General features: G+C 41.2%; 4 protein-coding genes and 1 pseudogene across 11 annotated transcripts in view; all 5 read left to right on the forward strand.

Annotated features, from left to right (window-relative positions):
• The window catches only part of LOC124336387 (calcium uniporter protein, mitochondrial-like), an 878,707-nt gene that overhangs the window by 705,107 nt on the left and 147,680 nt on the right, over positions 1-25,920 (forward strand). The window lies entirely within an intron of this gene.
• The window catches only part of LOC124336054, a 570,649-nt pseudogene that overhangs the window by 27,102 nt on the left and 517,627 nt on the right, over positions 1-25,920 (forward strand).
• On the forward strand, positions 521-9,845 carry LOC124336000. 3 transcript variants are annotated; one of them, XM_046789518.1, is made up of 14 exons: positions 521-652; positions 719-780; positions 846-1,114; positions 1,188-2,637; positions 2,731-3,944; positions 3,997-4,107; positions 4,178-4,282; positions 4,348-5,397; positions 5,462-5,792; positions 5,900-7,615; positions 7,713-8,393; positions 8,455-8,910; positions 8,994-9,280; positions 9,391-9,845. In XM_046789518.1, exons 3-14 carry the CDS (start codon positions 878-880, stop codon positions 9,424-9,426), a joined length of 7,674 nt encoding a protein of 2,557 aa, XP_046645474.1. In that variant the 5' UTR covers positions 521-652; positions 719-780; positions 846-877; the 3' UTR covers positions 9,427-9,845. The 3 variants fall into 3 exon arrangements, with proteins under 3 accessions (XP_046645474.1, XP_046645476.1, XP_046645475.1); XM_046789520.1 differs by having other exon boundaries at positions 5,900-6,455; positions 8,161-8,393; XM_046789519.1 differs by having other exon boundaries at positions 719-779; positions 859-1,114.
• On the forward strand, positions 10,746-14,697 carry LOC124336053. Its single transcript, XM_046789656.1, has 9 exons — positions 10,746-11,279; positions 11,468-11,519; positions 11,577-12,034; positions 12,109-12,207; positions 12,274-13,086; positions 13,150-13,480; positions 13,569-13,895; positions 13,962-14,249; positions 14,365-14,697. The coding sequence occupies exons 1-9, from the start codon at positions 10,890-10,892 to the stop codon at positions 14,538-14,540; spliced, it is 2,934 nt and encodes a 977-aa protein (XP_046645612.1). The 5' UTR covers positions 10,746-10,889; the 3' UTR covers positions 14,541-14,697.
• Positions 14,774-25,820, forward strand: LOC124336090 (relaxin receptor 2-like). Of its 6 annotated transcripts, XM_046789725.1 has the most exons (27): positions 14,774-15,169; positions 15,232-15,279; positions 15,716-15,829; positions 17,715-17,889; positions 17,966-18,290; positions 18,406-19,555; positions 19,658-19,792; positions 20,781-20,915; positions 21,173-21,280; positions 21,354-21,462; positions 21,689-21,757; positions 21,851-21,922; positions 22,113-22,259; positions 22,392-22,463; positions 22,562-22,633; positions 22,921-22,992; positions 23,073-23,144; positions 23,275-23,346; positions 23,425-23,496; positions 23,582-23,649; positions 23,727-23,888; positions 23,959-24,104; positions 24,196-24,343; positions 24,592-24,721; positions 24,831-25,086; positions 25,199-25,394; positions 25,463-25,820. In XM_046789725.1, exons 7-27 carry the CDS (start codon positions 19,711-19,713, stop codon positions 25,615-25,617), a joined length of 2,415 nt encoding a protein of 804 aa, XP_046645681.1. In that variant the 5' UTR covers positions 14,774-15,169; positions 15,232-15,279; positions 15,716-15,829; positions 17,715-17,889; positions 17,966-18,290; positions 18,406-19,555; positions 19,658-19,710; the 3' UTR covers positions 25,618-25,820. The 6 variants fall into 6 exon arrangements, with proteins under 6 accessions (XP_046645681.1, XP_046645685.1, XP_046645682.1 ...); XM_046789729.1 differs by lacking the exons at positions 14,774-15,169; positions 15,232-15,279; positions 15,716-15,829 and adding an exon at positions 15,941-16,010 and having other exon boundaries at positions 19,672-19,792; XM_046789726.1 differs by lacking the exons at positions 14,774-15,169; positions 15,232-15,279; positions 15,716-15,829 and adding an exon at positions 16,350-16,637 and having other exon boundaries at positions 19,672-19,792.

Below are 25,920 nucleotides of genomic sequence, written 5' to 3' on the forward strand. Positions count from 1 at the left end.
TAGAAATAATGAATAAATCTTGAATAATCAAAAGAAGTTAACCGCTAGGTACACAAATTTTTCAATACCATTTCAAACCATTTTTGGCAGCTAGAAAAGTATCTGCACAGTGCACACATCTTTTGAAGTATGAACCTATACCACACAATCACCCCCCTTTTAGTAAAAGTTTCAATTTTTTACATCCGTACGTTTGAAATAAATAGGAAATAAGCGGAAATAAGTCAAATATGCTGGAAAATGGTACTTTGAGATGTCCCCCTAGTGGCTGGGACACAATAGGTGTGACCAATATATACACGATATACATGATACATACAAATATATGATTATATCGATGTATGTTGTACAATATAACTATATGATATATCGATTAAAATACGCAAAAACTTAAAAATTTTTTATAATTTTAAGAAATGAAATATTGGTTTAACCATAGATAAAGAAGAAGTGGTCTTTGTCTATGGTGCAACTCTGGTCATATTAAGAATTTTAAGAATGCAGACGGTTTGTCAACGTTGAAGATTTTAAAGAACAGAAGAAGAAGAAGAAGAAGAAGACGCCGAAATCGTGAAGATTTTAAAATCTCGAGTTGTGAAATTGTGAAACCTGTTCGTTATAGACATCTGTTTTGCGTTTAAATGGAAAGTTGGTAAGCAATAAATTATGTGATTTCAGTTGTTTTATTTATATACAGCCCTTAAAATTTTGTAAACAGAAAATTTCAACGTTTCTATAAGTTGTCTAGTCCGGTGATGAATCAACGTTTTGGACGCTTGGTATAAGTAAGATCCACTCAGTAAAATATATTTGACTGGAAGGGTACACTAAACAGCATGTAATTTTTTAATTTTTCAGGCTTTTTAATGAAGAAAACATGGGTGATCATGAGAACAAGAAAATGCAGATAGCTTCAACAAACTTACGTGCTGTAAACTCGAAAAATGATGGCTTCATCCAAAGGGAACATTTATCTGAAGTTCTGGATTTTGAAAATCAAAGGAAGTTAATCGACTTTGCATGGGGATCAGAAATGTTTTCAGAGAACACTTCTCTGAAGTCATTTAAAATTAAAGAACACCAAGAAAGCTTTCCAATTCCAGTTTCAAGACAGGTTGGTGTTAACTTCTTCCTTTTATTTTTGTCAGAACTTATTTGAATCAATTCTTTATTGTAAAATGTTCTAGAATATTGGAATCCTGAAAGAGATTTCAGAATGCAGGTTATCCTCAAGACATACTTGGGAAATTGATGCTTCGAAAATATGTGATTCGACTTTTGAAGATTTCAATTTATCCTATTTGGTGGTCGAAAATCTTCAACTCCCTGAAGAGATGAAAGTCACTGCAAAGTGTACCAAATTGGTCTTGTATGATGGCAAGAAATGCTTTATTCACAACTTGAGTTCCCGTTGGATTGAAGGAAAGTTTGGTACTGCAACCCTTCAATTACCTGTTGAAGGAGGGCATGAAGGTGGCAGTTTAAATGTTCAGTATGGAGGAAGAAAGAAAAAGTTGGAGAGCCACAAAAGTAGCGACGCAGTTTTCTACCTGTCTGCTTTTTTCGACAGCTGCGAGCATTTTATTGAGCCGGTTTTACAAGGTTACAAGTTAGTCCTGGTTTATGATCTTCTCTGGACAAACGTAAAGACGGGGATTCCAAAGGATTTTCCAGTTTTCCTCGGGGCGATTAAAAAAATCAAAGAATCACTTGAACCTTGGCTTCGGAATCAGTTGTTGAAATCAAAAATCGAAAATGAAAATGGAGAAAATTCAAAAGAAGGATTGCAAACTCCCACTACTACTTCCGAAATTCATCGAGACTCTTCTGAAGTTAAAAACTATCTGGAAAAACAGCAAGATTCAGTAATTGAAGAGAGAACCTTAACAGAAAATGTCTTTCTCTTCGTTCTTCAAGAAAGCTATGACGAACAAATTCTTTCATTTGAGCTACTTCTTGGACAGGATCGCGTCTTCGCTGATCTTCTGCTGAATTGTGATTTTCTTGACGTTCATCTAGCAATGGCATCACAGTCAAGTTCGACTAACATCAATGGGAAAGCCGAAGAAATAGAAGTTACACGTGTAATTGATTCCGACGACGTGATTAGAAATTTGAGCATCCAGTTGAAGTGGGATAAGAACGTTGTTGGACTTATTCAGTCAGATCAAGAGAGGAAGTTGTCCAATGAAAAATCCGAGAAAGATATTTCCAATAGTGGCAAGATAAATTTGCCTTGCGGTGTTTTACTGATTTGGCCCAAGCATCATTCTGTTCAAATGTATTGCCGTTATGGCCTTCATTCATTTTTGATCCGAATGAGTAAATCATTGACGTCACTTGCCAAGTGGAAAGACCATACCCGAACCGAAGCCATAGGTGATTTAAGCCAGTTAATTTCGTATTGTTGCGCTGAACCTCGAAAAGTATGGACGAAATCGGGGATGAAGAAAGGGGAATTGACACTGAAATTGCTCCATTTCTGCATCACCTTGCGTGCCTCTGAAAAGGGTCTTGATTTATTGAAAATTCTGAGTTCTAATTTTGATGGAGATTCTCAAGATACAGAAATGTTTGAAGGAATTCAAACCGAAGGTGTTGCGCAGGCAATTGCTAATTTTGAACATCAAGTCTGCGGTAATTTTTCAGATCATTCCACAAATGTTGTTTTGTTTTTTATGGTTAAGTAATATTTTTTCTTGTTTTATTTTTTTTATTTTATTTTTTTAGATTGGAATAAGATCGCCGAACTGATAAAGGCGATGGCTACACCCAGCAGAATAGTCACGCAACTGATTCCTATTACGAAATTGGCAAAATTCTTTCTAGACGTCGACTGTATCGAAGGAGCCAAAACAGTGGGCGACTGTATCTTCGCCTGGTTCGACGAAATGGATCCGAGCCTTGCTTGGAAGTCAAAATATTGTGACGTAGAAGCTTTTCTTAATTTGTTGGTGGCATTGCAGTCCAATCCTGAGACCTCCAATCGAACGAGAACAGCATCGTTCCTTCTCTTCTTCTCCAAGCTACGACCGTTCCTGCAGTTCCATTTATTGCTTAATTTCGAATCACAGCACGGATCGCGTTTGAAGACAATTCAATCCTGGCAATTCGTCTATCGGGATGCTTGCGAAATGTTTTCTTTTGCATCTAACACGAAGATGCCGCCCATCAAGTGTATGGCTGTCGACTTTATGAAAGCAATTGAAGTCTGGCTATTGGAATTGACCGAAGAAGCTGTGCTGCGTCCCGAACTACAAGAGTCCCTCGAACCAGAAGTTGTCATCACCGATCCAGTTCTCGAGCAATCAGCTGCTGCGTCGGTGTCCCAAAAGTCGGATATTCCGCCAGTTGTATTGAATCCTGAAAATAATTTCGAAAAAACCGATTGGACTACTGCAGCAGATGAGTGGGCTTCAACAACGTCGACTCAGATCGCAGCTGCAACACCGGTGGCAGGAGTAAAAGCTAGGACATTCAGTACTGATGATTGGAGTGGAACATCAGACTCTCTGACGACGGATTCAAAAAGAAAGGAATTGGCGCCACGTTCCTCCGCACCAATTTCGACTGATGATTGGGATGCTTGTGCTGATGCTTGGACATCTAGTGGCAAAATATCCGGAACCGTGAATAAAGCAATACCGAACGATGACCAATCTAGTTGGGACGCACCTCGCAAAATGCCAGCGTCAAGTAATAGCAATACGACCTCTGACGACTGGAATTCTTGTTCTTCGACTGCTCCTAAACCCAATTTAGTTACTCCCAGTGGAAATGCCGACTGGTCTTCCGCAGATGCTTGGGGATCAACGAATGACTCTTCTAAAGGAAGTAGCCAATCCGACGCATGGGGAAACGCTGAATCAACTAAAAGTTCCTGGACTGGTGGCTATAACGCTTCAAGAGGTGGTGAGCGAAAGCCATTGCGCCCTTGCTTTAAGGTAATATTCCTAAATATATTTGCAATGGTAAAATTCTAACTTTTTTCTACAGTGCAATGAAGAAGGTCATATGTCCTATAATTGTCCAACTGATCCCAATCGTGGAAGAGGGGGCGGAAGAGGTGGAGGAAGAGGTGGTGGAAGCACACGTACTTGCTACAAAGTAAATTACTTACTGTATCAATTATTTTAATGCAAAAGTTACTTATTTATTATGTTTTGAAATGTTTCAGTGTAATGAAGAAGGACACTTATCTTATAATTGTCCAACTGGCCCGACTCGAGGAAGAGGTGGCGGAAGAGGTGGTGGTGGTGGAAGCACACGTCCTTGCTTTAAAGTAACTAGCGTTACATCAATTAAATTACTATTACAAAATTAACTTTTTTCACTATAATATTTAAGTGCAACCAAGAAGGGCATTACACTTACAATTGTCCTAATCCTTCAACTGGCGGAAGAAGTGCAAGAAATTCTCCTGCATCCAGTTACGGTGCACCTAGTTCCTCGGCATTTGACGATTGGGGAACATTAACAGTCACACCAGATACAAAATCCTCGAGTTTTGACTCTGGTGAAAAGAAGAATGATTGGGGATCAGCTTCAAACAAAGCCAGCAGTCCATGGGCCACCGGTGCTAACGCTGCTCCAAGAGGTGCGAGAAATACTCCAAGATCCAGTTATAATGCACCCATTGGTAACAGTCAACCTGTATTGGACGATTGGGGTATCTCGAGCAATTCATCTGCTGCACCGCCTGTTACAACAGTTGCTAGTAGTTCAACTGCTGGTATTCCTGCGACCGATGATTGGGGATCAGCTGCCGATGCCTGGTCATCTGTTAAAACCACGAAATCTACGACACCACAAGGAAATAGTACCGCTTCAAATTCTGGAGTTGATGATTGGGGATCAGCTGCCGACGCGATGTCTTCTGTTAAATCGACAAAATCCACCCAACAATCCGGAAATAGTTCCGCTGCAAGTTCTGGAGTTGATGATTGGGGTTTAGCTGCCGATGCGATGTCTTCTGTTAAAACGGCAAAATCCACCCCACGGTCCGAAAATAACAGTGCTGTAAAATCCGGCGGAGATGACTGGGGAGCGGAAGCTAATAGCTGGAATAATCTTCCCTCTGGGTCTAATCCTGTTCGTGTTCCTAACAATAATTCTACGTTTTCCCGATCTGGACCAATCGCAATTGTGAAATCTGCTGAAGATGATTGGGGAGTAGCTGCTGATGTCAGTAAACGTGGTTCAGTTTCCAACGCAAACACAATGACAATCGTCCCTCAAATGGATGAGTGGAGTGATTCTGGAGCAGGAAAGGGGAATGATCCTAATTTCATGAGAAATAGCCAAGAGTTAAGCCAATCAAGAATGAATCCAGTTCCTTGGACTGGGATAATAAATCATGGACGCAGGAGTTTCAATGCCGACATGAAATATTTGGACGTAAGTTTTTAAATAGAATAAATTAACACAATAGCAACTTGATATTTAACTATTTTTTTTCTAGGTCAACGCCCCTTCTGTTCTTGCTGGCTTGGAAATGCCCAAATCAATGACAGTTGTGGGCACTATCGAACCCGAAAAAATTTGGCCTTACTTGCGGAGAGTGAGCGAAACGGTCAACGAAAGAATTGGTGTTTTCCAATTTACTCCAGCTACCAATGCTGATATGGAAGGTTACAAATTCTTCTACGATGAATTAAACGGCATGAACTGGTTTGTCGTTATTGCTGGCACTCCAGATTCAAAACTTCCTTGGAGTTTCAAGGACTTTTATGTCCTCCCATTGGGCAAAGCGAGTCCCATACCTTCGGAGTTGACCTCGTTTATTAAAGAATGTAAGTAGTTTAAAAACAAAATCTTTATCAATATATAAAAAAATCAATCAGCGACACTTTTTCATTCTCTACTTTCTATTTTCTTTTTCACATTTCCTATTTAATAGCCTTTCGGGAAAACCGCAAGTCAGATTTTTTATTAGGCGTTGTGGTGTTCCGAGCTCCGCGTCCTGTGGATCATCCCAGTTTTAATGCTTCATTGCCGGAAAAGAAAGCAGTTTGCGTTACCCAAAGTGATGCAGAATCGGAAAGCATCAGAATTCAAGAAACTCAAAATTCAGAATCCACTCTAGTTGCTTCAGCCCAGCCCCCCACTCGTATGACAGCTATTCGACAGAAGCTACAGCAAGACATCCTCAGTGTTGACCCCGTCAAAGCTAAAATTCAGTCAAACTCTTCCCAACTGAAGTCTTCCTTGCCAAGGCCTCCGTCTGTTGCTAAATCAATTCCAGTAGTTTCATGTCCGGCGATAGCGGAATCCAGTGAAGACAATACGCCTGTCAAAACGACGCCCGCTATACCCTTCAATCCAGGGAAGCCTCCAGTCGACGGAGAGATGTTGATGCAAAAAGCCATATTAGAGGAACTGAACCGTCAAATTGGAGCTACGAAGCACGGAAAGTCGACAGAAGCGACAGAGTCTGTTTCGTCGGTTGCAGTATCCGGCCTTGAACCTTCCTCTTCAAGTGGACCATCAACTCGACCGAAATCTAAAAGAAAACCCGTACCGGAAGAAAGTCCCGCATCTAAACGGTCCAAAAACGTGGTCTCATCGAAGGAGCTGAATCTCTCCTTTACGTCTAAGCAGAAGGGAAAATTGGAAACTGAAGGCGTGCAGCGAAAGGCCCACATCAATTCGAGAAAGAGTAGGAGCCCGAGTACGTCTGAAAGAAGACCATGTTTCGTGGACGGGTGCAGTAGTGATGCGCTAACAAATAGTGTTTACTGTAGCGAGGAATGTATTGCTAACCATGTGCGAGATTCACTCCACGCAATGAGTGAGAAGATGAAATCGTCTCAGTTACAAGATCCGCAAAGCCCCATTAATTCGATGACACCTCCCTGCACCTCTTCTGATGAGTCGTGGAAAGACTCGGTCGACTACTCCCTGTTGATGAGTCAACCAACGCCGGCGTTAGCTTCCAAACTACTGGAAATTACTCAAAGAAGAAAATCCTTGTCGTCGGGTGGAGCTAGTAAACCATCAAACTTGGCAGACGATACCCCAGTTCCAGTTATGGAGACAAAGACGGGCAAAGTTTTGTGTGGCCAGTCTGCTCCCACAGTAGCTAATGTGGAGCAATGGCTCAAAGACAATGCTACGTATACAATCGCGAAACAAGAATCTCTACCGGCATCTGTAGCGGCTTCATCCTTGAAAGTTGCTTATTCGAAGACCTCGCCGGTTCACACATCATCAACGTCATTAATATCCTTGAAGGCTAAAGCGGAAAGCTCAAAGAAGCCAAGCGATTTGTCTTCATCGAAACCAAAGATAACTCGAAAAAGATCCATCGAGACAAACAACGAAGAAGAGACCCCGACTAAAATGGCAAAATCTGACCCTGAGGCTACTAGGTCCATTTCGAGAAGCTCGTTGAAAGAGGCCCTGTGGAGTCGCTGTAAAGAAGCAAATGATGTGGAGACGGAAGAAGCCATTGTCGAGCAAGTTGCTAAGGAGATAGAAGAATCGCTCTTTTCCCTCTACAAACATGATGTTGGCTCCAAATATAAGAACAAATACCGGTCTTTGATTTTTAACATCAAAGACCCGAAAAATCCGGGATTGTTTCGGGAAATAATTACAAGGCAGCTGTTACCTGGTAATTTTTTAATGTCACGTGTTAACAACCAACCAAGAATGTTTGTCGTTGTGTTTATTTTCTGAGCTAATGTTATGCCAAAATTTTATATTTTTAGATGAATTGGTCAAGATGTCAACCGAAGACCTGGCTAACAAGGATTTGGCCGAATGGCGTGAAAAAGAAGCCAAGCATCAACTGGACTTGATCGAGAAGAATGAGCAGGAAAATATGGGCCTTGCTAATAGATACCTCATTAAGACTCATAAAGGCGAAGAGGTTATCGAGGATGTCTACAAGGAATTAGATGATCGAGAAGAAATTTCATCGAAAATGAATATTGCTTCATCTCCAACACCCGAATGTATTACAGATACGACTCCGGTATTCAAATCACGAAGACTTGACCGCTCTCGAAATGGTTCCAGTCATCCGATCAAGGAGAACGATCAGAATAATTCAGCTAGTTCTCGTTCCGCTCGCGAAAAAAGTGATAAAGTGAGTTCGAGGAGCTCTAAAAGTTCTCGTCGTGATTCCGATTCCAGCAGCAAACGCTCCGGTAATCGTAGTGATCGCGACAAGAAAGCAGATGCCAAGGAGCGCGATCATCATCGTTCGTCGAGGAGTAGAGGTAAACATCACAAGACCAACTCGGATAGACATGAGAAGCGAGAAAAAAAGAGGCAAGAGGACATTCCGGAACTAGCCAAATCGAGTGACATTGAAAAAGCTGTTGGCGTTGCTGAATTGTATGATCCCAGTCACCCGCTCAATTCTGATGACGAAGTTAACATTTCAGGTTCGTTTAATCTTTAGGTAAATTCAAAGTATTTTGATTAATTAATTTTTTTTTCTAACAGTGGCTGCCGAAGATGAGCTTTTGTTGAAGCAGAAGTTGTCGAAGACGCAGGCAGTATTAGATGAACTGAATCGTCAAAACCAATCTCCCAAAACACAAGGGGACGCTGAAGTTGCCGTAATAACTTCTGTCGCTGCCTTGCTTCCCGAATCGGGAGATAACGCAGTACCTGCCGAACCAGCCACCTCCTTAAAAGAATTACTACTTGGAAAAAGGGGTCGACAATATCGTCTGCTTACTGATTACAGTGATGATGAGAATGACGAAGAAAAGAAGCACGACGGAATTGTGATGTTAGGCGTAGACAAAAATCCGCTTCAAGATCTTGAGATGGAAAGTGATCTGTCTGCTACAAGTGTGGGATGCAGGACCAGCAGTTTCCCAGTCGGAGATGAAGAGCATTCGTTCTGCAGTCCAGGCAAACTACTCATTGCTGAAGACGAAGAATCCATTTTAGGTTGGTTATTGTCTAATTTTTTAGTTTATTACTCCAATTGAATTGATTTAGTAATCGATTTCTTTTACTCACTTCGAACTTAGACTTCGATGAGCAGATAATTAAGGAGCAAAACGTCATTGAAGAACTGAACTCCAATCTAACGTCATTTATCGTGAACAATTTGCACATTCAATCTCACGATGCCGACCTGGATGCAAGCGCATCTTCGGAAATAGTTACAAGTGAAGTGAATGAATCTGGTGTGCATGGATCAGTAGATCCTTCCACGTCCTCTGCAATAAGTTGCATGAACACTAGCAGTGTGAGCTCATCAGCCGATCCGGTCTTTGATCAATCTACACAGTCAACATCTTCCGGCCATTTGGAGGTAGCTTTTAATTAATTAGGGAACTATAAGTAGTTAATGTTTTAGTGTTACAAGTATTAAATGTTTCATTACGTATCGAATGGTTTCTCATTGACCGACTTTTTGTATAGGATCCCGTTTCTACAGCGGAACATGAAGAACATTAGCAGGTGGCTAGTGTAATGGAAACAAAGAAATTTTTTAAGTAAACAGTAAATTAATTTTCTGCCCAAGTTATCTTAGGCTGTTGCTCTTGAATGTAATAATTGTGAAACTGTGTGCGCTAACTTGTTGGTTTCTGTTTTGTGTTGATGTCGAAACATGGTTCTAAGGTTAAGGTTTATTCTAATTATCCCTTAACTTACTATGTTATTTTACTCTTATTTGTCAGAAAACAAAGAAAAAAATTAGAAATGCTTTATGCACGATTTTACGTTCAAATTCCCGTACCAAATCCATTTTGTTTTTAAACTCTTATTATTTATCTTACTGTGCCTTCTTTTCTCTTCGAAATGACACGGTTAAAGCATTGACTGTGGCATTTTCATGCAACTTGACCACCGTCCAATACACGGAATGTAGCTAACCTCTCGTTCATTTATCCTGATCGAATCAAACAATTAAGTTGTGTTATTCATTCCTAAATGTAAAAAAATCTTGAATTGATAAAGGTTATGATTCTGAATAACAGCACCAAGAGAGACTTCTTTTTTAGCAGATTGGAATGAGATTGCGATTTGCGAATTGATAAAGGCGATGACCTAACAGAATCGTCATGCAACTGCGTAGTTTTTTGTTTTCAAGCTGCGGCGGGAATTTCAGAAAAACTTATTGGACTAACTGCGTCGGACGAATTGGTTTCTACAACTTCGACTCAAATCGTATACAAAAACAAAAGCTGGAACACGTGATTGGTGTGGACAAACAGACTCTCTGGCATTTGATGGCGAAAAGAATTTACGCCACGTTCCTGCGCATCACTTTCGACTGATGGTTGAGACTTAAGATGGTTGTGCTGATGCTTGGGCGTCTAATGGAAAAATATCCGGAACGGTGAATAATGCAAAATCGAACCGTGGCCTATCTAGGTGGGACGTTAATAGGCCTACTCGTAAAATGCCAGCATTAGACTGAAATTTGCCTTCTTCGACTGCTCGTTGATCGAGTGTCCATCTTTCCTTGCTTTTAAGGTAATAGTGCTACTGCTACATAATTTTGGAAAAATAAATTTTTAATTGTCGAACTGATCAATCTAAATCGAGAAAGAGCAGATGACCTAACTGGTAGAAGCACACGCACTTGCTGTAAATTAAACTATTTACTGTAATAACTACTTTAGTTTTAAGCGTTTTTATTTGTTGATCGGTCCATCTGGAGTTAGTTATTAAGAAGATAAATGCAAGCTTAGGAAACTTGTAAATTTGCAATTTGAATTACGTCAGTTATAAGTTTGCAGACAAAAATTCCGCATAATTTAGGGCTTGATTACGTTGCGTGACTGCGTGGTTGACTCGTTGTAGCAGACAGTAGTTGTCGGTAGTTGTCTCATGTCTGCACTGCAGTGACAGAACTTAATGAGCCTTTCGAAATTCAATTCGAAGTTAACTCGCTCACGTAGGCTAATCACAATATGGGAGACACAAATAAAATTCTAGAAGTGTACACACTTCTAGAAAACAATTATGTCATCATACCCAAACATATAAAGAACATATTCAATAAGTTAAATTTAGTTGGGCTACGTGTTTGGGCTAACATTCAAGATTCTCAATTTGTTGCATACGAAGACGTAATTAAAGAAATATTGGCTAAAGATAAAAACTGTAAGACTATGAATGAAGAACAGAAAAAAGCTTTATTTGGTGAAATATTTTGGAACAATCCAGAAGATTTTAAGTTTTTACCAGGCGATAAAGCTGTGATTGCTCAAATGAGAGAAGTATCGAAAGAACTTGTAAAGAAAATGACTAAAGACAGAGAGCGAGTGCAAGCCAAACAAGCAGTTTGGCCGATTATTGATGTAAGTAATATTTATCAAAGCCTATAACATTATAACTTTTTTTTAGATTTTACTTCAATTGGAATGTTGTTTTCATGCTATAGTTGACAGTTAAATTGTATGAGAAATCACATTAATTTCCTATCTAAGTATCTAACAATGGCAAATTTTTAATTCTTGCTCTATTCTTTAATTGAATCCATTCTCAGATTGATGTGGAAATCAAGGAAGAGCATGAAAAATCTGAAGTGGATGAGAAAGGTGATATTTTGATTTATTTAGATATGTCTTTCATTTCATTTCTTAAACCCCTCTCAGGGCACGGAATATTGACTCCTTCATCAAAAACCAATGACTGTGATAAAAGAGCTGATCCCTTGACGTCAATTTCTGAACCAAATGTTAGCGTATCGAGTGGTGAAACAAAAATAGCCGAAACCGTGGATGAATCAGAAGCGAATGCTACAATCAGTCAGTCGGTTTATGAAGTGTCCGGTCAAGAACCAGCTTCCAGTAGCATCACAGCAGCATCTGATGATTGGAATTTACTGGCTTTACCTGATAATGAGCCTAAAACTAATTACAGTGCTTCCAAATCTGTTGGAAATCACGAGTGGGCCAAATCAGCAAATGACTGGGAAGAAACAAACCGGACAACGCAAGAAAGTGGCCTGCCTGGCGTTTATGGCAGTGAAAGTAATAATTCCAGGACTAATCGGTTTAATTACGCTCCGAGGTTTCAGAAAAGTGGGGGTAAAGGAAACCATTGTTATAAAGTAATATCTGCTGAAAAACGTAATTGCTCTGATCTCACTGTTATATAATTAATTGAACCTTGCAATATTTTCAGTTCAATAAAAAAGGACACGTGTCTTATAATAATCCAATTGGCCCAACTCGTCCAACTCGAGGAGGAGGTGGTGGTGGAAGCCCACGTCTTTGTTTTAAAGTAAACTCTGTTACTTTTATTAAATTGGAAATAACCAAATGACCTTTATTGATTGAAATATTACAGTGCAACCAAGAAGGGCATATGGCTTACAATTGTCCTACTGCTTCAACTGGAAGAAGGGGTGAAAGAATTCCTCTGCCTCAATCGGTATTTGCGGATTGGGGTACGTTAGCAGGTACACCAGCTACAAAATCTTCGAGTGCTCTTGTCTCCTGGGAAAATAAGAATGATTGGGGATCAGCTCCAGACCAAGCCAGCATTCCATGGTCCACCGGTGCCAAAGCTGCTGCAGTAGAAGCGAGAAATACTCCGAGATCAAGTTACAATGCATCCATTGGTTACAGTCAACCTGTATTGGATGATTGGGGTATCGCGAGCAATTCATCTGCACCTGTTACGAAAACTGCTAATAATTCTGTAGCCGATGATTGGGGGCCAGCTGTCGATGCGTGGTCAAACTGGCCATCTGTGAAAACTGCAAAAACCACCCCACGACCCGGAAATAGCAGCGCTGCAAAATCTGGCGGAGATGATTTGAAGACGTTAACTGTTAACTGGGAATTTATTTCTGGATCTAATACTGAGTGTATTCCTCCCAATGATTTTGTGATTTCCCGCCCTGGTCCGAAGCACGTCTTGAATTCCGGTGCAAACGATTGGGGAGTAGCAGCTGATGTCAGTCAAAATGGTTCACTTTTAATCAATAGAGCATCAGCATCGCCGATCTTGTCACAAACAGATTGGAATGGTATCGAATCAGGAAAAGGGATGACAAACAACCAAGAGTTAAGCCAATCAAGAATGAATCCAGTTCCTTGGACTGGGACGATAAATCATGGACGCAGGAGTTTCAAAGTCGACATGAAAAGTTTAGACGTAAGTTTTTAAATAGAATAAATTCGCACAATAGCAACTTGATATTTAATTATTTGTTTCTAGGTCAACGCCCCTTCTGTTCTTGCTGACTTGGAAATGCCCAAATCAATGAGAGTTGTGGGCACAATCGAACCCGAAAAAGTTTGGCCTTACTTGCGGAGAGTGAGCGAATCGATCAACGAAAGAATCTGTGTTTTCCAATTTACTCCAGCTACCAATGATGAAATGAAAGGTTACGAATTCTTCTACGATGAATTGAGCGGTATGAACTGGTTTGCCGTTATTGCTGACGCTTCAGATTCAAAACTTCCTTGGAGTTTCAAAGACTTTTACGTCCTCCCATTGGCCAAAGATAGTCCCATACCTTCGGAGTTGACCTCGTTTATAAAAAAATGTAATTACTCATAACCACTCTATCCCCTTTCTTCAGGAACACAATCAATACGACTTGTAATTTGTGTATATTATTATTTTTGTTATAGCTTTTGTGGAAAACCAGTCGTCCGATTTCTTGTTGGGTGTTGTGGTGTTCAGAACTCAGCGTTTGGTAGAACAATCCGGTTCAAACGCTGACGTTGATCCATCGGCTGCATTTCCTGCGTCCCAAAAGTCGTATAATTCTTCAGTTGAGTTGAATCCTGAAAGGAATTTCGGAAAACCTGATTGGACTACTGCATTGGCTTCAACAACGTCGAGGGAATCATCAAAACCAAATTTCATAATTCCCAAATCAAGGCCGAATTTCCTGGATAGATCACCAACTGTGGCAACGTCTTCAGTTAAACTATCTGCTGACCCAACTACTTCCGGTAAGAGCCGGCTGTAATTTTAATGATACCGTTATTTTGCATATATATGCTTTTCGTATGAAATAGTGGCTCACCAAGAAATTCGGAAGGAGAAAGCCTTTTTAAATATGGTGAATGTTAACATTGCAACACAGAAGCCTACATCCATGCATTCAGCAGACCTTGCTTCAATTACATCAAGAAATATTCGCATCCCTGATTTTGACGACATGTATTCATCCCAATCCGTGCAAGCTGCTTTCCCACCTTCAAATTCGCACGGACCACTTACTCGGTCGAAATTAAGAAATAGTGCGGTTGTCAAATCAAGCGTATATTCGACCGTAGTCCCATTCAATACTCAAAATCCTGCTAGTAAGTTTCCAAAATCAAACTAGTTTTGCCGTGTCTCCTTTGAGTTAAGATTTCATTGAGTTTGAGTCTTCTTAGTATACTAAGCCTATGTTTATATCCCTACTTTAATTTTTAGGTGTAAAAGATATGGAGAAGAAAGTTACTAAGAGAAGCAATCTATCAAGATCGACTTCAGTTTCTTCCCCCGTCGTATCACCAAAGGTACAAAAGACTACTGACGTCGATTCGAAGGTAACGGTAACCTCTCCCTCAAGTGCATTAGTTGATCACTCGTATTCAGTCAAATCATAAGGCAAAAAAAAGTTAATGATTTGAATGGTTGCAAAAAAAAATCATTCACATTACCAAATGTAGCTGTAGCCTACGTTTCTATTAACTTACTCAAGCAGCTATTGATTTTCCCTGTACACCCTCGTGAATCGTGATACACTCTTGAGTTCTGCTTGAACTTCCAACTTTATTTTCATTTTCATCGTACCAACAACGATTAGTTGTTATTTATTTATTTTTTTTTACTATTTACGTGACATGTCATGTCGTTCATCCCACCCCATCTATCCTTTGCACATAGAAAGTCTTTGAAGTTTACGTTTAGCCTGCAGACGAAATGTATTTCTGAGTTGACAGGAAATTCGAAGCGGTGTGAAGTTAGTTTTAGATTTCTTTTCAATTCAGTTTTGTTAAATGTTTAACGTCGTAAACAACTGCTCTGTACACATAGTTTTAATTTGTAAGTCAACACTCTTCTTTCTAGTTGTGTATACGTGACTCGTGTTTATTTAAGCAAATTTGACGACGTGAAATAGCAGATCACTGCTGATGTCTTTGTCTTTGAAGTAATGTCACATTTAAAGCAAGAAACATTTCAGTTACACTGACCTAATATTTAAAAAAAAAACTGGATAAAAAGCACAACCCAGGTATGCTAAATCACTTTATTCTTTTCAGATTTATTTAAAAACAATTTCTTTTCATTTAACAGTTTTTATTTCCACAAATCAGGATCATCAAGAAGTCTTGCTAGAAATGTGTAAGTTATGAATACCCCATGTTCTATTGCATTCTAACTGATGTGCCCTTAAAATCTTCAAAAATACTTAACTGAGTAACATAGTCATTAGTTAAAGAAAGAAGAAAATCAGTGTGAAATGCAGTTTAGGTTTCTTAATTACCTTCACTTGTGCATGAGCACTACAATAGAAATACTTATGCAAGTTTATCTGGAAACCTGTCCTAGATGTTGCATTCATCACTTTATTTAATTTATCAATTGAAGCCACAGATATTCCACAATTATATTCATAATTCAATTTTTCATATTCATCGACTGGTACAAAATTAAGCGATTCCTTTTAAATTTTAATCTATCGAAATCCTTATGCTCCGGCCCCTTTAGTTATTCAAAGTTTATTATGTTTGCGCTGGTTTGCAAACAAGCGTGACTTACTTCCTTGTTTTTTCCACAGTGAATCGAAACGTCGTGCAAAAACCCTTTTCTTTTGGATATTGGATATCAACCGAATTTCGTCCTAAAGGCATTATAATTACCACGCAGACCCAGTGTAATTACCCGGAGTAAGGTATTTGAAGTTATTGATATTCCATGTGAGAAACTCTTCACTTTTCTACATGACCCAATAGGTATAATATTGGAACACTAGGAAGATGAGTTTGACAGTATTTGTAGGTAAACTTATCGATTCTGTGTCGACAGTATATCGAATTCATCTATTCCTTTCGGCAAAAAAAAGGGAAAAGAAAGTAAGTTTTATGATTCCATTTGCTGATTCGATTGAGTTCCTGAAGTACTTGAATCCAGTTTTCAGTGACAATCGTTGTTCAATTCGAGAATCCCTAGAATATTGTCTGCCTTATTCCATTTGAGTTTTAAGTTTCCTAGAAGAGCAATCAATATGTCGTGTATGGGAATCTTTGCGTTTTGACTTCCGCTTTTGAAGGACCCTTTTTCTATATATAGAGGAGCGAAAAGAAATTCAATTCCATTCTGAAAGTTTTGTCCCGTTTCTTTAAAAACGTTCAAGACCCTACCATTCGAATGTTCAGCTTTATTTAGTTTGATAGCCGAGATACAAAATCTATTCCCGGTAGTGGTTCTTTTTTTTTATATAATCTCTCTGACCTTTGGATCATCAGGCGAAGTGAAAGAATGGCCCGTTTTATCAGCGCAGGAAAGGAAATCGCATCTGACGCAGGATCAAATAATCCTTCAGCTTGTTGTTGATGTTTTTCTTCGGCTGACAGGCGTCAACACGTTCGTTTATTGCGGCGATATACAAGGAATTGTTTATGTGCTGGCATCTTTTCATCACGACGGCCAGACGAATTGACGACAAGTCCTCGCTGAAGATGACACTATCCCTGGTGGAGGTATTACGACTATTTTACTTGTCAGCACTGATGAATTCCTCGCGTCTTCCTTCGCCTCTCTGTGTCATGACGAATGAGTCGTACAGCTTGACGATTTCTTTTCTTATCGCCACCCACGACACAATATTCGCGGCGCAATCGGATGAATCTGAAACTATATTCACTTTTTATCATCCCCTTTAAGAATCCCTGCTAGTCATAGAGGAAGATATGGGTGTGGCCCAATATTCGCTATCGGGGCGGATCGACGTAGAAAATTGGATGCGCATATCTTCGGAAAATTGGACGACCCGTTCAATCGAGATGTATGGGCTCTGGTAGCGATGACATTCACCAATTTTCCCTTTCTTTTTTTGACTTCTTAATCTTGACTTTTAAATTGGGTCGTCATATTGCGCCGAGATTCTATCTTCATTTGTTTTTTTCTCCCGTTCTTGAAATTCTGTGATATTTTTGGATCCCCATTTTGTGTGGAAATGGTCCGTTTTATTGACGCGAGTCGGACAGTGAATTCCACTGATTCTACAGATACTTCCTTAATGAGATGCAGCAGCAAAGTTATATTCCCTTATCGCTGAAGGGGGTTTTTTAGAGCTCCCATAGCAGATTCCATTAGAAAAGGGGGGCATTGCTGGGGTGTATTTAGCGTCGATATAATGACAGGCAAGTAGTTTGTACAGTTAACTGTCGATCGACGGTTGTGAATCACTAAAGAGACGTCGAGCAACTCTGCAATTTCCTGTTTATCTCGTGGCAAATCTAAGCGCTCGAATCCCTAGCTTAGTTTGTATCGATTTCGTTGCTTTGCTCGTAACTGCGTTAAGAGCTCAAGGGCGAGATATAATCAAGTCATCATTAAAACGTCTACGCCAACCGACTCCCCAGTGTGCGATCGACATGTAGAAATTATTCACTACACTGAAAGCTGACGTCAGACACAGGCCCTACACAAGTTAGTCGAACTCTTAAACTTTTTCTCTTTCAAATTTGATAAGAGACTAGAAATCCGCCATCATTCGTCTCAATAAAATTTCGTTGCTTGTTATCACTTAATTACTCCAATTGTAAATTCTACAGGGAATAAAGCTCGGCAATCATCGGTTTAATATTGCTGCATGCAAAGTAACGGGAGATGACGAAACTATAGATGTCCTACTAGATATAGCGTGTGCCTTGTGCGTGTTTGGGACGGCCAAGAGCCAAGTTCAGCCAAAGCAATAAACCCAAATCGGGAGTCAGTCCAACGGAGGGGGTATACAGTCTCACATCTATTGAAATAACTTTGGCAAGTTTTAACGGTTTTTTTTTGCCTCTTTTTTCCATTTCAGGTTTTTCTCGCTCGTTTCGATCCCCCCGCATGTGCCTGCCCTATACGCCAGAAAGTCGACAGCTTTTTTTTCCCCTTCTCGCTGTGTTAACTTGTGTGTCTTGATACTTTTGACCGACACGTTTGCACAGCGTTAGAGAGAGAAAGTATGGAACTAAAGCTCCCTCCGACGGAAATAATCACGCTTCGGTGTAGTAGTAGTAGTAGTAGAAGATGCATGGCCCCAGAAAGTCTTTTGACACACAACCCAGGACCAGGAGGTTCGGGTCTTCCTTCAGTGTTGCCGCCGCCGATGGATTGTTGTGTTGACCGTGTCTATACGGCACGTAATCTCCTTTTTTTTTTTATATATTTTCTTTAACGACCGTCGAATTATTTTAAAAAGAAAAAAACTTTCTCCCCATTTTAACTTTTTTCTCCCTTTCCAATCTGTTTTTTCAGGTTTGTTTTGGTTTTGAACGACCGGAGAATATCTCGTTAAGCGATAAGACAAGCTCAAAAATGGTGGTGGTGTTACGTTCGCGTGTACGAACAGACAAGAACAGACGTAACAAACAAGAAACTACTCGGAGGATTCATCGAGCCGGAACTCTCTCTGCATCTCTACAACAAAGACAACCGACCGGTCCCCCTAAAGAAGAACGAATTTCATAATTCCACAGCTCTAAATAATTTCCGGCTCTCCTCTTGGGGGTATGACACACAGCAAAATTTTTCTATCTATTTTATTGTTCTATCGCGTCTAGTAATCTCACCAGCAGACTCTGAGATTGGAATGAATTTACTGGTCGCCGTATTTCTCTTTCTCTGCTTTCGCAATTTGTTCTGTTCTGAAAATGCCCAGTGGATTTGCATTCGGTCGGCTAGGACGAGGCCCGGATCCATAATAAAAAAAATGCGATATGCAGAACGTCGCCAGCCCAGCACACAACAACAACAACAACAACATCGATCGTTTTCCTTTTGAGCGCAATGTTTATCGTTGATCATCAATCGTCCCCTCTTCTCTCTTTTTTCGAGAGACACAAAAAAAAGGGGATTGCCGTTTATGATATGCCAAAAGGAAAGGAAAGGAAAAAAGGGACGAATGGCACAACGGGTGCCGTTTGTCACGTGAGAGACGGTCGTTGGTATGTTGTTGGTCGGTTGCTGTCGTCGTTTCTGGTTGAAAGAAACAAAAAATCTCCTCCCCACCAGAAGCTGAACATTTCGTGTTGATTGCCGTTGAAGATAACCGCGACGGATGGTAAACTACCACCACCACCACACCGTTCCGCGATGGAAGTAGCTGTGGTGGTAGTAGAACGTGTGTAATCCCGCACGGAGGAATCGGCAGATGGCGCCCAGACGTGGATGGTAAAGAGTCTCGGCAAGAGACGCGCAAACTCCCCTTCCTTTTTGGACTCGTCCGTCCGCCCCGCTCCCGCGCGAGTCAATTGAAATGTTGTGTGTGTGTGTTATAGCGCAGTGAGAAAGGACGGCGTGAGCAGAGTCGGAGAAAGTTTTCCGCTATAGTTGGCCGATCGGAGTCCTCTCCTGCTAAGAAGTGAATCGGCAGTCTCATCGCAACCAACACTCACGCTTCCGCCTAGTATATTTCATTCTTTTATTTTTCATCAACTTCTATTTTATTTTTTAAAGCAATTCCATTTTATCTTTTCTTAACGGCCTTATTTTTATTTTCTACAAAAAGGTTTTTCTTTTCAGTTTTTATTTTTGTCAGAAGAAGAAGGAAACGACGTCATAATGCGCTGCACTCTGCTGGGCGGACTGTGCGCCTTTTGCCTACTGTTAACCATCAGCATCGTCATCATTCTCCTTTCCCAGAGTAAGTGCCCAAAAGTTTTTTAGCTCTTCATTTTCCCATATTCAAATGGCCCCTTTTTTTAAACGCGGCCGAGATATTTCAAGCTTTTTTTGAATAATGAGGCCAGAAACTCTTGACTGTCTGTTGATAATTAGTCTCCTTCTTCTGCCATGGCGAAATGACCAATTTCTCTCGAGTAAAGTTAATTATTATGCGTCGGCCCTCGTGTGTTGACGTCTGCGGCAGCCGGGAGAATTCTCCATGTCCCTATTGTTCTCTTTCTCCTCTCCAGAACGGCATCAACAGGTGCCTGTTATTTGAGTCCTTTTTTTTATTTTCTATCCAGCGCACTGCAACTGTGAGTAGTCAACAAGTTCCAACTTTATTCCCAACTAGGATTTGTCTTTCCGTGTTTTTTCCACCCATTTTCACGCTTGGAATCGATCCATTTCCGTTCTGCATTTGATGAGGAGCAGTTCTCAACTTTTTTGGCACCGTCGGCCAAATAAACTTTTCCCTCCTTGGGAGATTTGGCATACAAATTAGAGCACCATAGAGAGTTGGTATTAACTTGTTTTCAGACCCTGAAATTTCTAGTGGACCCCCTGGGTTTCTACATGAGATTTTGACGGCCATTTGTCAGGTCAGGTTTTTATTTTTATTTCAACTGGGAGACTTTTGTGTCGCTGACCAATAGGGTCGTAAAAAAGCAGCTTCATAAATCCAGTTGTGGGGGGCCCACCCACCAGTCGTCACAACAAACAAGTTTGAAAAATTATTTGGTCTGTGGCTTGGCTGCGGATCGTGTTGATCCACACAGACCCCTCCACTCAATAGGATCAACACTTGACTGCAGTGCTCAATTCTCTTTTAGCGCTCGGCTTATGTCAGTAAATCACTTGGCCGTTTGATGTTGGCGGATGACAAATCCATCTCCTTTTTCTGTCATTCGATCATTTCCTCTGTTTTTTGTTTTTATTTTTGTTTTTCTTCTCCGGTCGGAATCTAGGCTCATCCTGCCCATTGGGAACGTTCCGTTGCCTCGGTAATGACAGCGAGATCGGAGTTTGTCTACCCCGTCGTTTGCTCTGCGACAACCGGCCCGATTGCCCCGACGGCAGCGACGAGGATCCCCTCAAATGCTGTGAGCTTCTTTTTATTCGTGTTCGGTTTTTTACCCCATTGATCAGCTCTGCGGGTCGTGCAGTCAAACAGATCCGTGCCATTTTGGCGCCGGAATGGGGGCAATCAATCGCTCAACGTGCAGCTGCTGTATCGCGTCACAACTTTTTTTTATTTTATTTTATCGTGCCGGCAAGTTCCACTTCCAGCTGTCCCCTTCACGCATCGCTGATCGGAATCCTTTCTTCTTCTTTTTATCTTTTTCTATGCGGATAATAGCTGACAATTACGGAGAGCTCCAATCGTTTGTCAACGTTGTGTCGGAGAATCCGGCCCCGGAATTGACCACCGTCCCAGCCACCGTCTCTCCGTTCTTCGCCAATTGCTGTGAGTTGTCGGTTGATATCCATCAAAGCTGCTGATTATTTTTCTTCTTTTATGATTTCTTTATGGACGACAGCTGCCAAGGCCTACCCGAGAGGTTGCACATGTCAAAATCGTACGTGGCTTTTCTGCCTCAATTTGGATTTGATGTCGGTGCCTACAGTGGAAGCCCGTCTCTCTCGACTGTACTTCACCTCCTCAAAATAGATTTTTCCATTTTTGATGTCTTTCACATATGAGCCAGTGTATATACAAAATAAGAAAACACGGTACTAAAATTCGGTTGCGCAAAAAACAACTAAACACAAGCGACGCATAATAACGACCCTGTTTTCTTTTGTTTTGCATTCATAATAACGTGTGGCGTATTGTTTCACTATTAATGTTTCGTTTTTTCCTCCCCCTCAACAGGGTGTTGATGAATAATTCCATCAGGCGCTTGTCAGCCAAAGATCTTGAAGGCTACGACCTGGAATTCATGTGAGCATTTGGTGTATTATGATTACTAACGTCCCCACCGGAGACACGGATAAATTTTAATCTCCATCTTGTTGTTGCGTTTCATTTGAACAGTCGACTGGAAGACAACCTTCTGGAGGTGGTAGAGGACGACGCTCTGAGCCATCAACGTAACTTGACTAAACTGTGAGTATACTATTATGGGTTTATTGCTGCTGTATAATTTCTATTATACTATACAGTTCGTATATGGCAAAAATGTTGTTGCAACATTTTTTTTATTATTATTTGTCTCTGACAATAAAGAGTCAAATAACAAAGAGAAAGAGACGGTTTAAGAAAGAAAAATCAAAAAAATGAAATTTGCATGATTTAGAATGCTGGGTGGCAACAAACTATCGGACCTCTCTGCGAGCACCTTTCAGGGACTGGATCGTTTGAAGTGGCTCTTTTTGTATCGCAACCAGTTGGGCAACACGACGAGCATGAAAGTCTTTCATCCTCTGACATCGTTACGCTGGCTGTAAGGCAGTTTGAAACATGATGAAAATGAAAAGTGTTTTATTCATTCCCGTCACGAATGATCAAAAGCCATTCGTCGTTTTTATTTTTGCCATTTTCTTGTGTTTTGTTGTTTTCCTTTTGGCTCCTTTAGGGACTTGTCTCACAACAACTTGGATCTAGGATCGGACAATGTCTTCCCACATTTGGACTCGCTCTTGGATCTGTACGTACACATATAACTGCTGCTACAAGTTTGATAAGTTATCGCCATCAGCCGGACAGAGACGAAGCTGACCTATAATTATTTCTGTTTTTTGGCAGCTTTCTGAACGAAAATCGAATTCAGATGATACGAAACAATACGGTGGCCTCTTTAACCAACCTGATTCTATTGTAAGTACCACTTAATAATAGCTTTTTGACTCGGTAGAGTGTAGTATAAATAAATATATCTAGACGCTAACCGCTCTATAGCGGACTTTGATGGATATGCGGGCCCGTCCGCTATCAAAATTTCCGAGTGACACCCGCATCGATATTTCTTTTCGAAACGGTAGTGGTGTACACAGTACTGTTGATCGATGATTATGATGCATCGGGGTCATCTGCAATTTTTTTTATCCCTGTCACTTTATAGTTTTTTCGCCTGTCAATTGAATGTTTTTTCGTCTTGTTTCCAGGGATCTGAAACACAATTCCATTCGAGAAATTCACGAGGATGCCTTCGTCCTTTTATCTCGATTAAAATTTCTGTGAGTATTATATTGCCGAGCTATTTAAGTCCAGCCACCATAAAGTTGGTTATGCAAATTTCTGTGTGTTATGTCGATAGAGATCTGTCCTACAACATGCTGGAATACGTGCCCGAAAATTTATTCCGGTCCCAGCGTAACCTGACGCAATTGTGAGTTAGATTCTTGGCCGCTAGATGGCGACAATTCATCCCGCGGGAAGGAAAAAAAAGACAAATTGAACGAACGGGGGAAAAAAGTAAATTCTTGAACATTTTTTAAAATATTTTTTTTTTATCGTAGACGTTTGGGATTCAATCCCATTCACCATGTTCCAGCCGGCCTGTTTCTTCCGCTCTCCAATCTCAGATCGCTGTAATAAATTCTCATCATAAAAATGTCGGGATGATTTGCCTTTGAGTAACCAATTTGTTATCCGGCCTTATCGTGCAGGAGACTCCAAGATATTGACATTCCCGACATCAGCGAAGAAATGTTCGCCCCGTCGACTCTACTTGATTTCGCGTAAGAACATTTCCCCGTTTCACTGCACGATTCTTCCATGAAATAATAACCAAAATTAATTTGAATTCAATTTTCCCGCTTCAAGGTATTTCAAGAACTTTCGCTATTGTTCGTACGTCGCTCACGCTTCGAAATGTCAGCCGCTTTCCGACGGTCAGTTTGTAACAGTCGATAGTCAAATTTCCGTCGTCGTGCGTTAATAAATCATTCCGGAATGGTCCGCAATTCAGGAGTGTCCTCGTTTTCGGACCTGATTTCCCACGGCGTCCACCGGGCCTTTCTCTGGATCATCGGCGTATTAACCATCGTCGGCAACGCCCTCGTCCTTGGCGGCCGGAACCTGGCCAAGACGGAGAACCGAATATTGGCCATGTTTGTCAAAAACCTGGCAGGTACTTACGCGTCTTCCAACATAAGAATCATTCTGCTGGTTCCCTGTTTAATTATTCAAATTTCCTATAGCGGCCGACATGTGCATCGGGATCTACCTGCTTTGTTTGGGCGAGCGTGACATCAGCTTCCGTGGCCAGTACAATCAGCACGCCCATCATTGGATGATGTCGTGGCAGTGCACAGTCATCCGCGTCCTTGCCGTCTCCACTTCCGAGGTCCTGGATCAAAAACGACGCAAATTGTTTCGTTTCTTTTTCACACAATCGATCGAATTTCGATCCTCCAATTTTCAATTTGGGCTCGTAGGTTTCGCTTCTGTTGCTGACGTTCATGTCAGTCGAGCGCTTTGTGTCCATCTCGCATCCGTTTGGCGAGCGGACTCTCAATTTCCGTGCGGCTTTTATCAGCACGGCCCTCATCTGGACGGTCGGACTCGCTCTGAGTCTCATTCCAGGTTCGATTTACTTCGTTCATCTTTTATTTTTCAAAAAAGAATTACATGACGGCCGATCGATAGTACAGTCTAAAAGAAAAGCGGGTTTCGTTTAACGGCCTAGATCGTTGCATCGAACGACTCGGCCGTTAAACGTGAAAAATGTTTCAAAACTAAAATAAAATAAAAAATGGAGGGAAAATTTTCGTTTTGAACGAACTTATATATCTCCTCGTTATTTCTTTTTCTCTCTCGCTATTTTGTTATAGTGCTCTATTGGAGCGAAATGGGCCGTCATCACGGCAGCAACGGCCTCTGCTTCCCGCTTCACATTCACGAACCGTCGGCGCTGGGCTGGCAGTACTCTGCCTTTCTCTATATCGGCATCAATGGCTCATGGTAACATAATATCTTGCCCCGTTTATTATCTCCCTCTTGATGGATTAGACTCGAAAAGAAGGAAATAAAAAAATACTGGGGGAGAACTTTATGCGTTTCGTCCATGCAGCGTTCTGGTGATTGTGGGCGTGTACACGGCGCTGTTTGTCAGCATCAGGCGGACGAGGACGGCCACGCCGCTGGCTCCCAACGAAATCGAAATAGCCGTCCGCTTCTTTTTCATCGTCTTCACCGACTGCCTCTGCTGGATGCCCACCATCCTTTTGAAAATCATGGCCCTGGCCAACGTCTACATTCCCGCCGATCTCTACGCATGGCTGGTCGTTTTCATCTTGCCCGTCAACTCGGCCATCAATCCTCTTTTGGTGAGTCTTCCAACTTTTTGTAGAGCCTGTGCGTGGGGGGAGGTACCGGACTTGTGTGTCATCGATTAGCCCAGTAATTTCATTTTATTTTTATTTTTCCCCTGACGTCCAGTACACGTTCACTACACCGACATTTCGTGCGGCCGTTCGTGATTTCTATCACCGGTTTGCCTTACTGAGACCCGACTGGACCAGCGCGGCCACCAGCAGCATAGGACTCACAACGATGGGTCGTGGAGTTCGATCGAGCGCCAGTTTCCGCCACAACGATTTCAACCAATCGTCGACGCAAGGCAATCACGTTCCAGGTGAGCCCCATTTTCCATATCTGGAAAGTTTTTCACAAAATTAATTATTTTCTACACAAAATGTCCAGTAGCAACCGAAGAAGAAGGTCGACACCACACTGACCTGGTGCTGTTGGACATCCGAGCTGAAACCATCGTGTTGCAACAACAGCAACAACCGAAAGCCAAGTCACTGTGGAGAAGTGGAGCCAAACCCGCCAATCATTTCATCGAATCCCTGTAGGTTCGGAGCCAGTCAATCAACGCCCTTCACACAAAGTTGTGTCTGTAAATATAAAATACGTAAAGTTTAAAAAAAGGAAAAAAAAAATAATTCTTTGTGTGAGTGCGGATGCATTGTGTATGTGTGAAAATGGTAATACTCTACACCCCTCTGCTGTGTATCTGTGTATACGTGTGGATGAACGAATCAACGGCTATAAATATCGATCCTGCTGCCAGGGGTTCGTTGAATGCTATTCCGCCCACTTTTCGGCCTCCCTCCTGGGAGCCTCTCAATGCCATCATAGACATCATGTACACACAT

The sequence above is a fragment of the Daphnia pulicaria genome, chromosome 4 (assembly GCF_021234035.1).
Source record: "Daphnia pulicaria isolate SC F1-1A chromosome 4, SC_F0-13Bv2, whole genome shotgun sequence".
Classification (NCBI taxonomy): Eukaryota; Metazoa; Arthropoda; class Branchiopoda; order Diplostraca; family Daphniidae; genus Daphnia; species Daphnia pulicaria.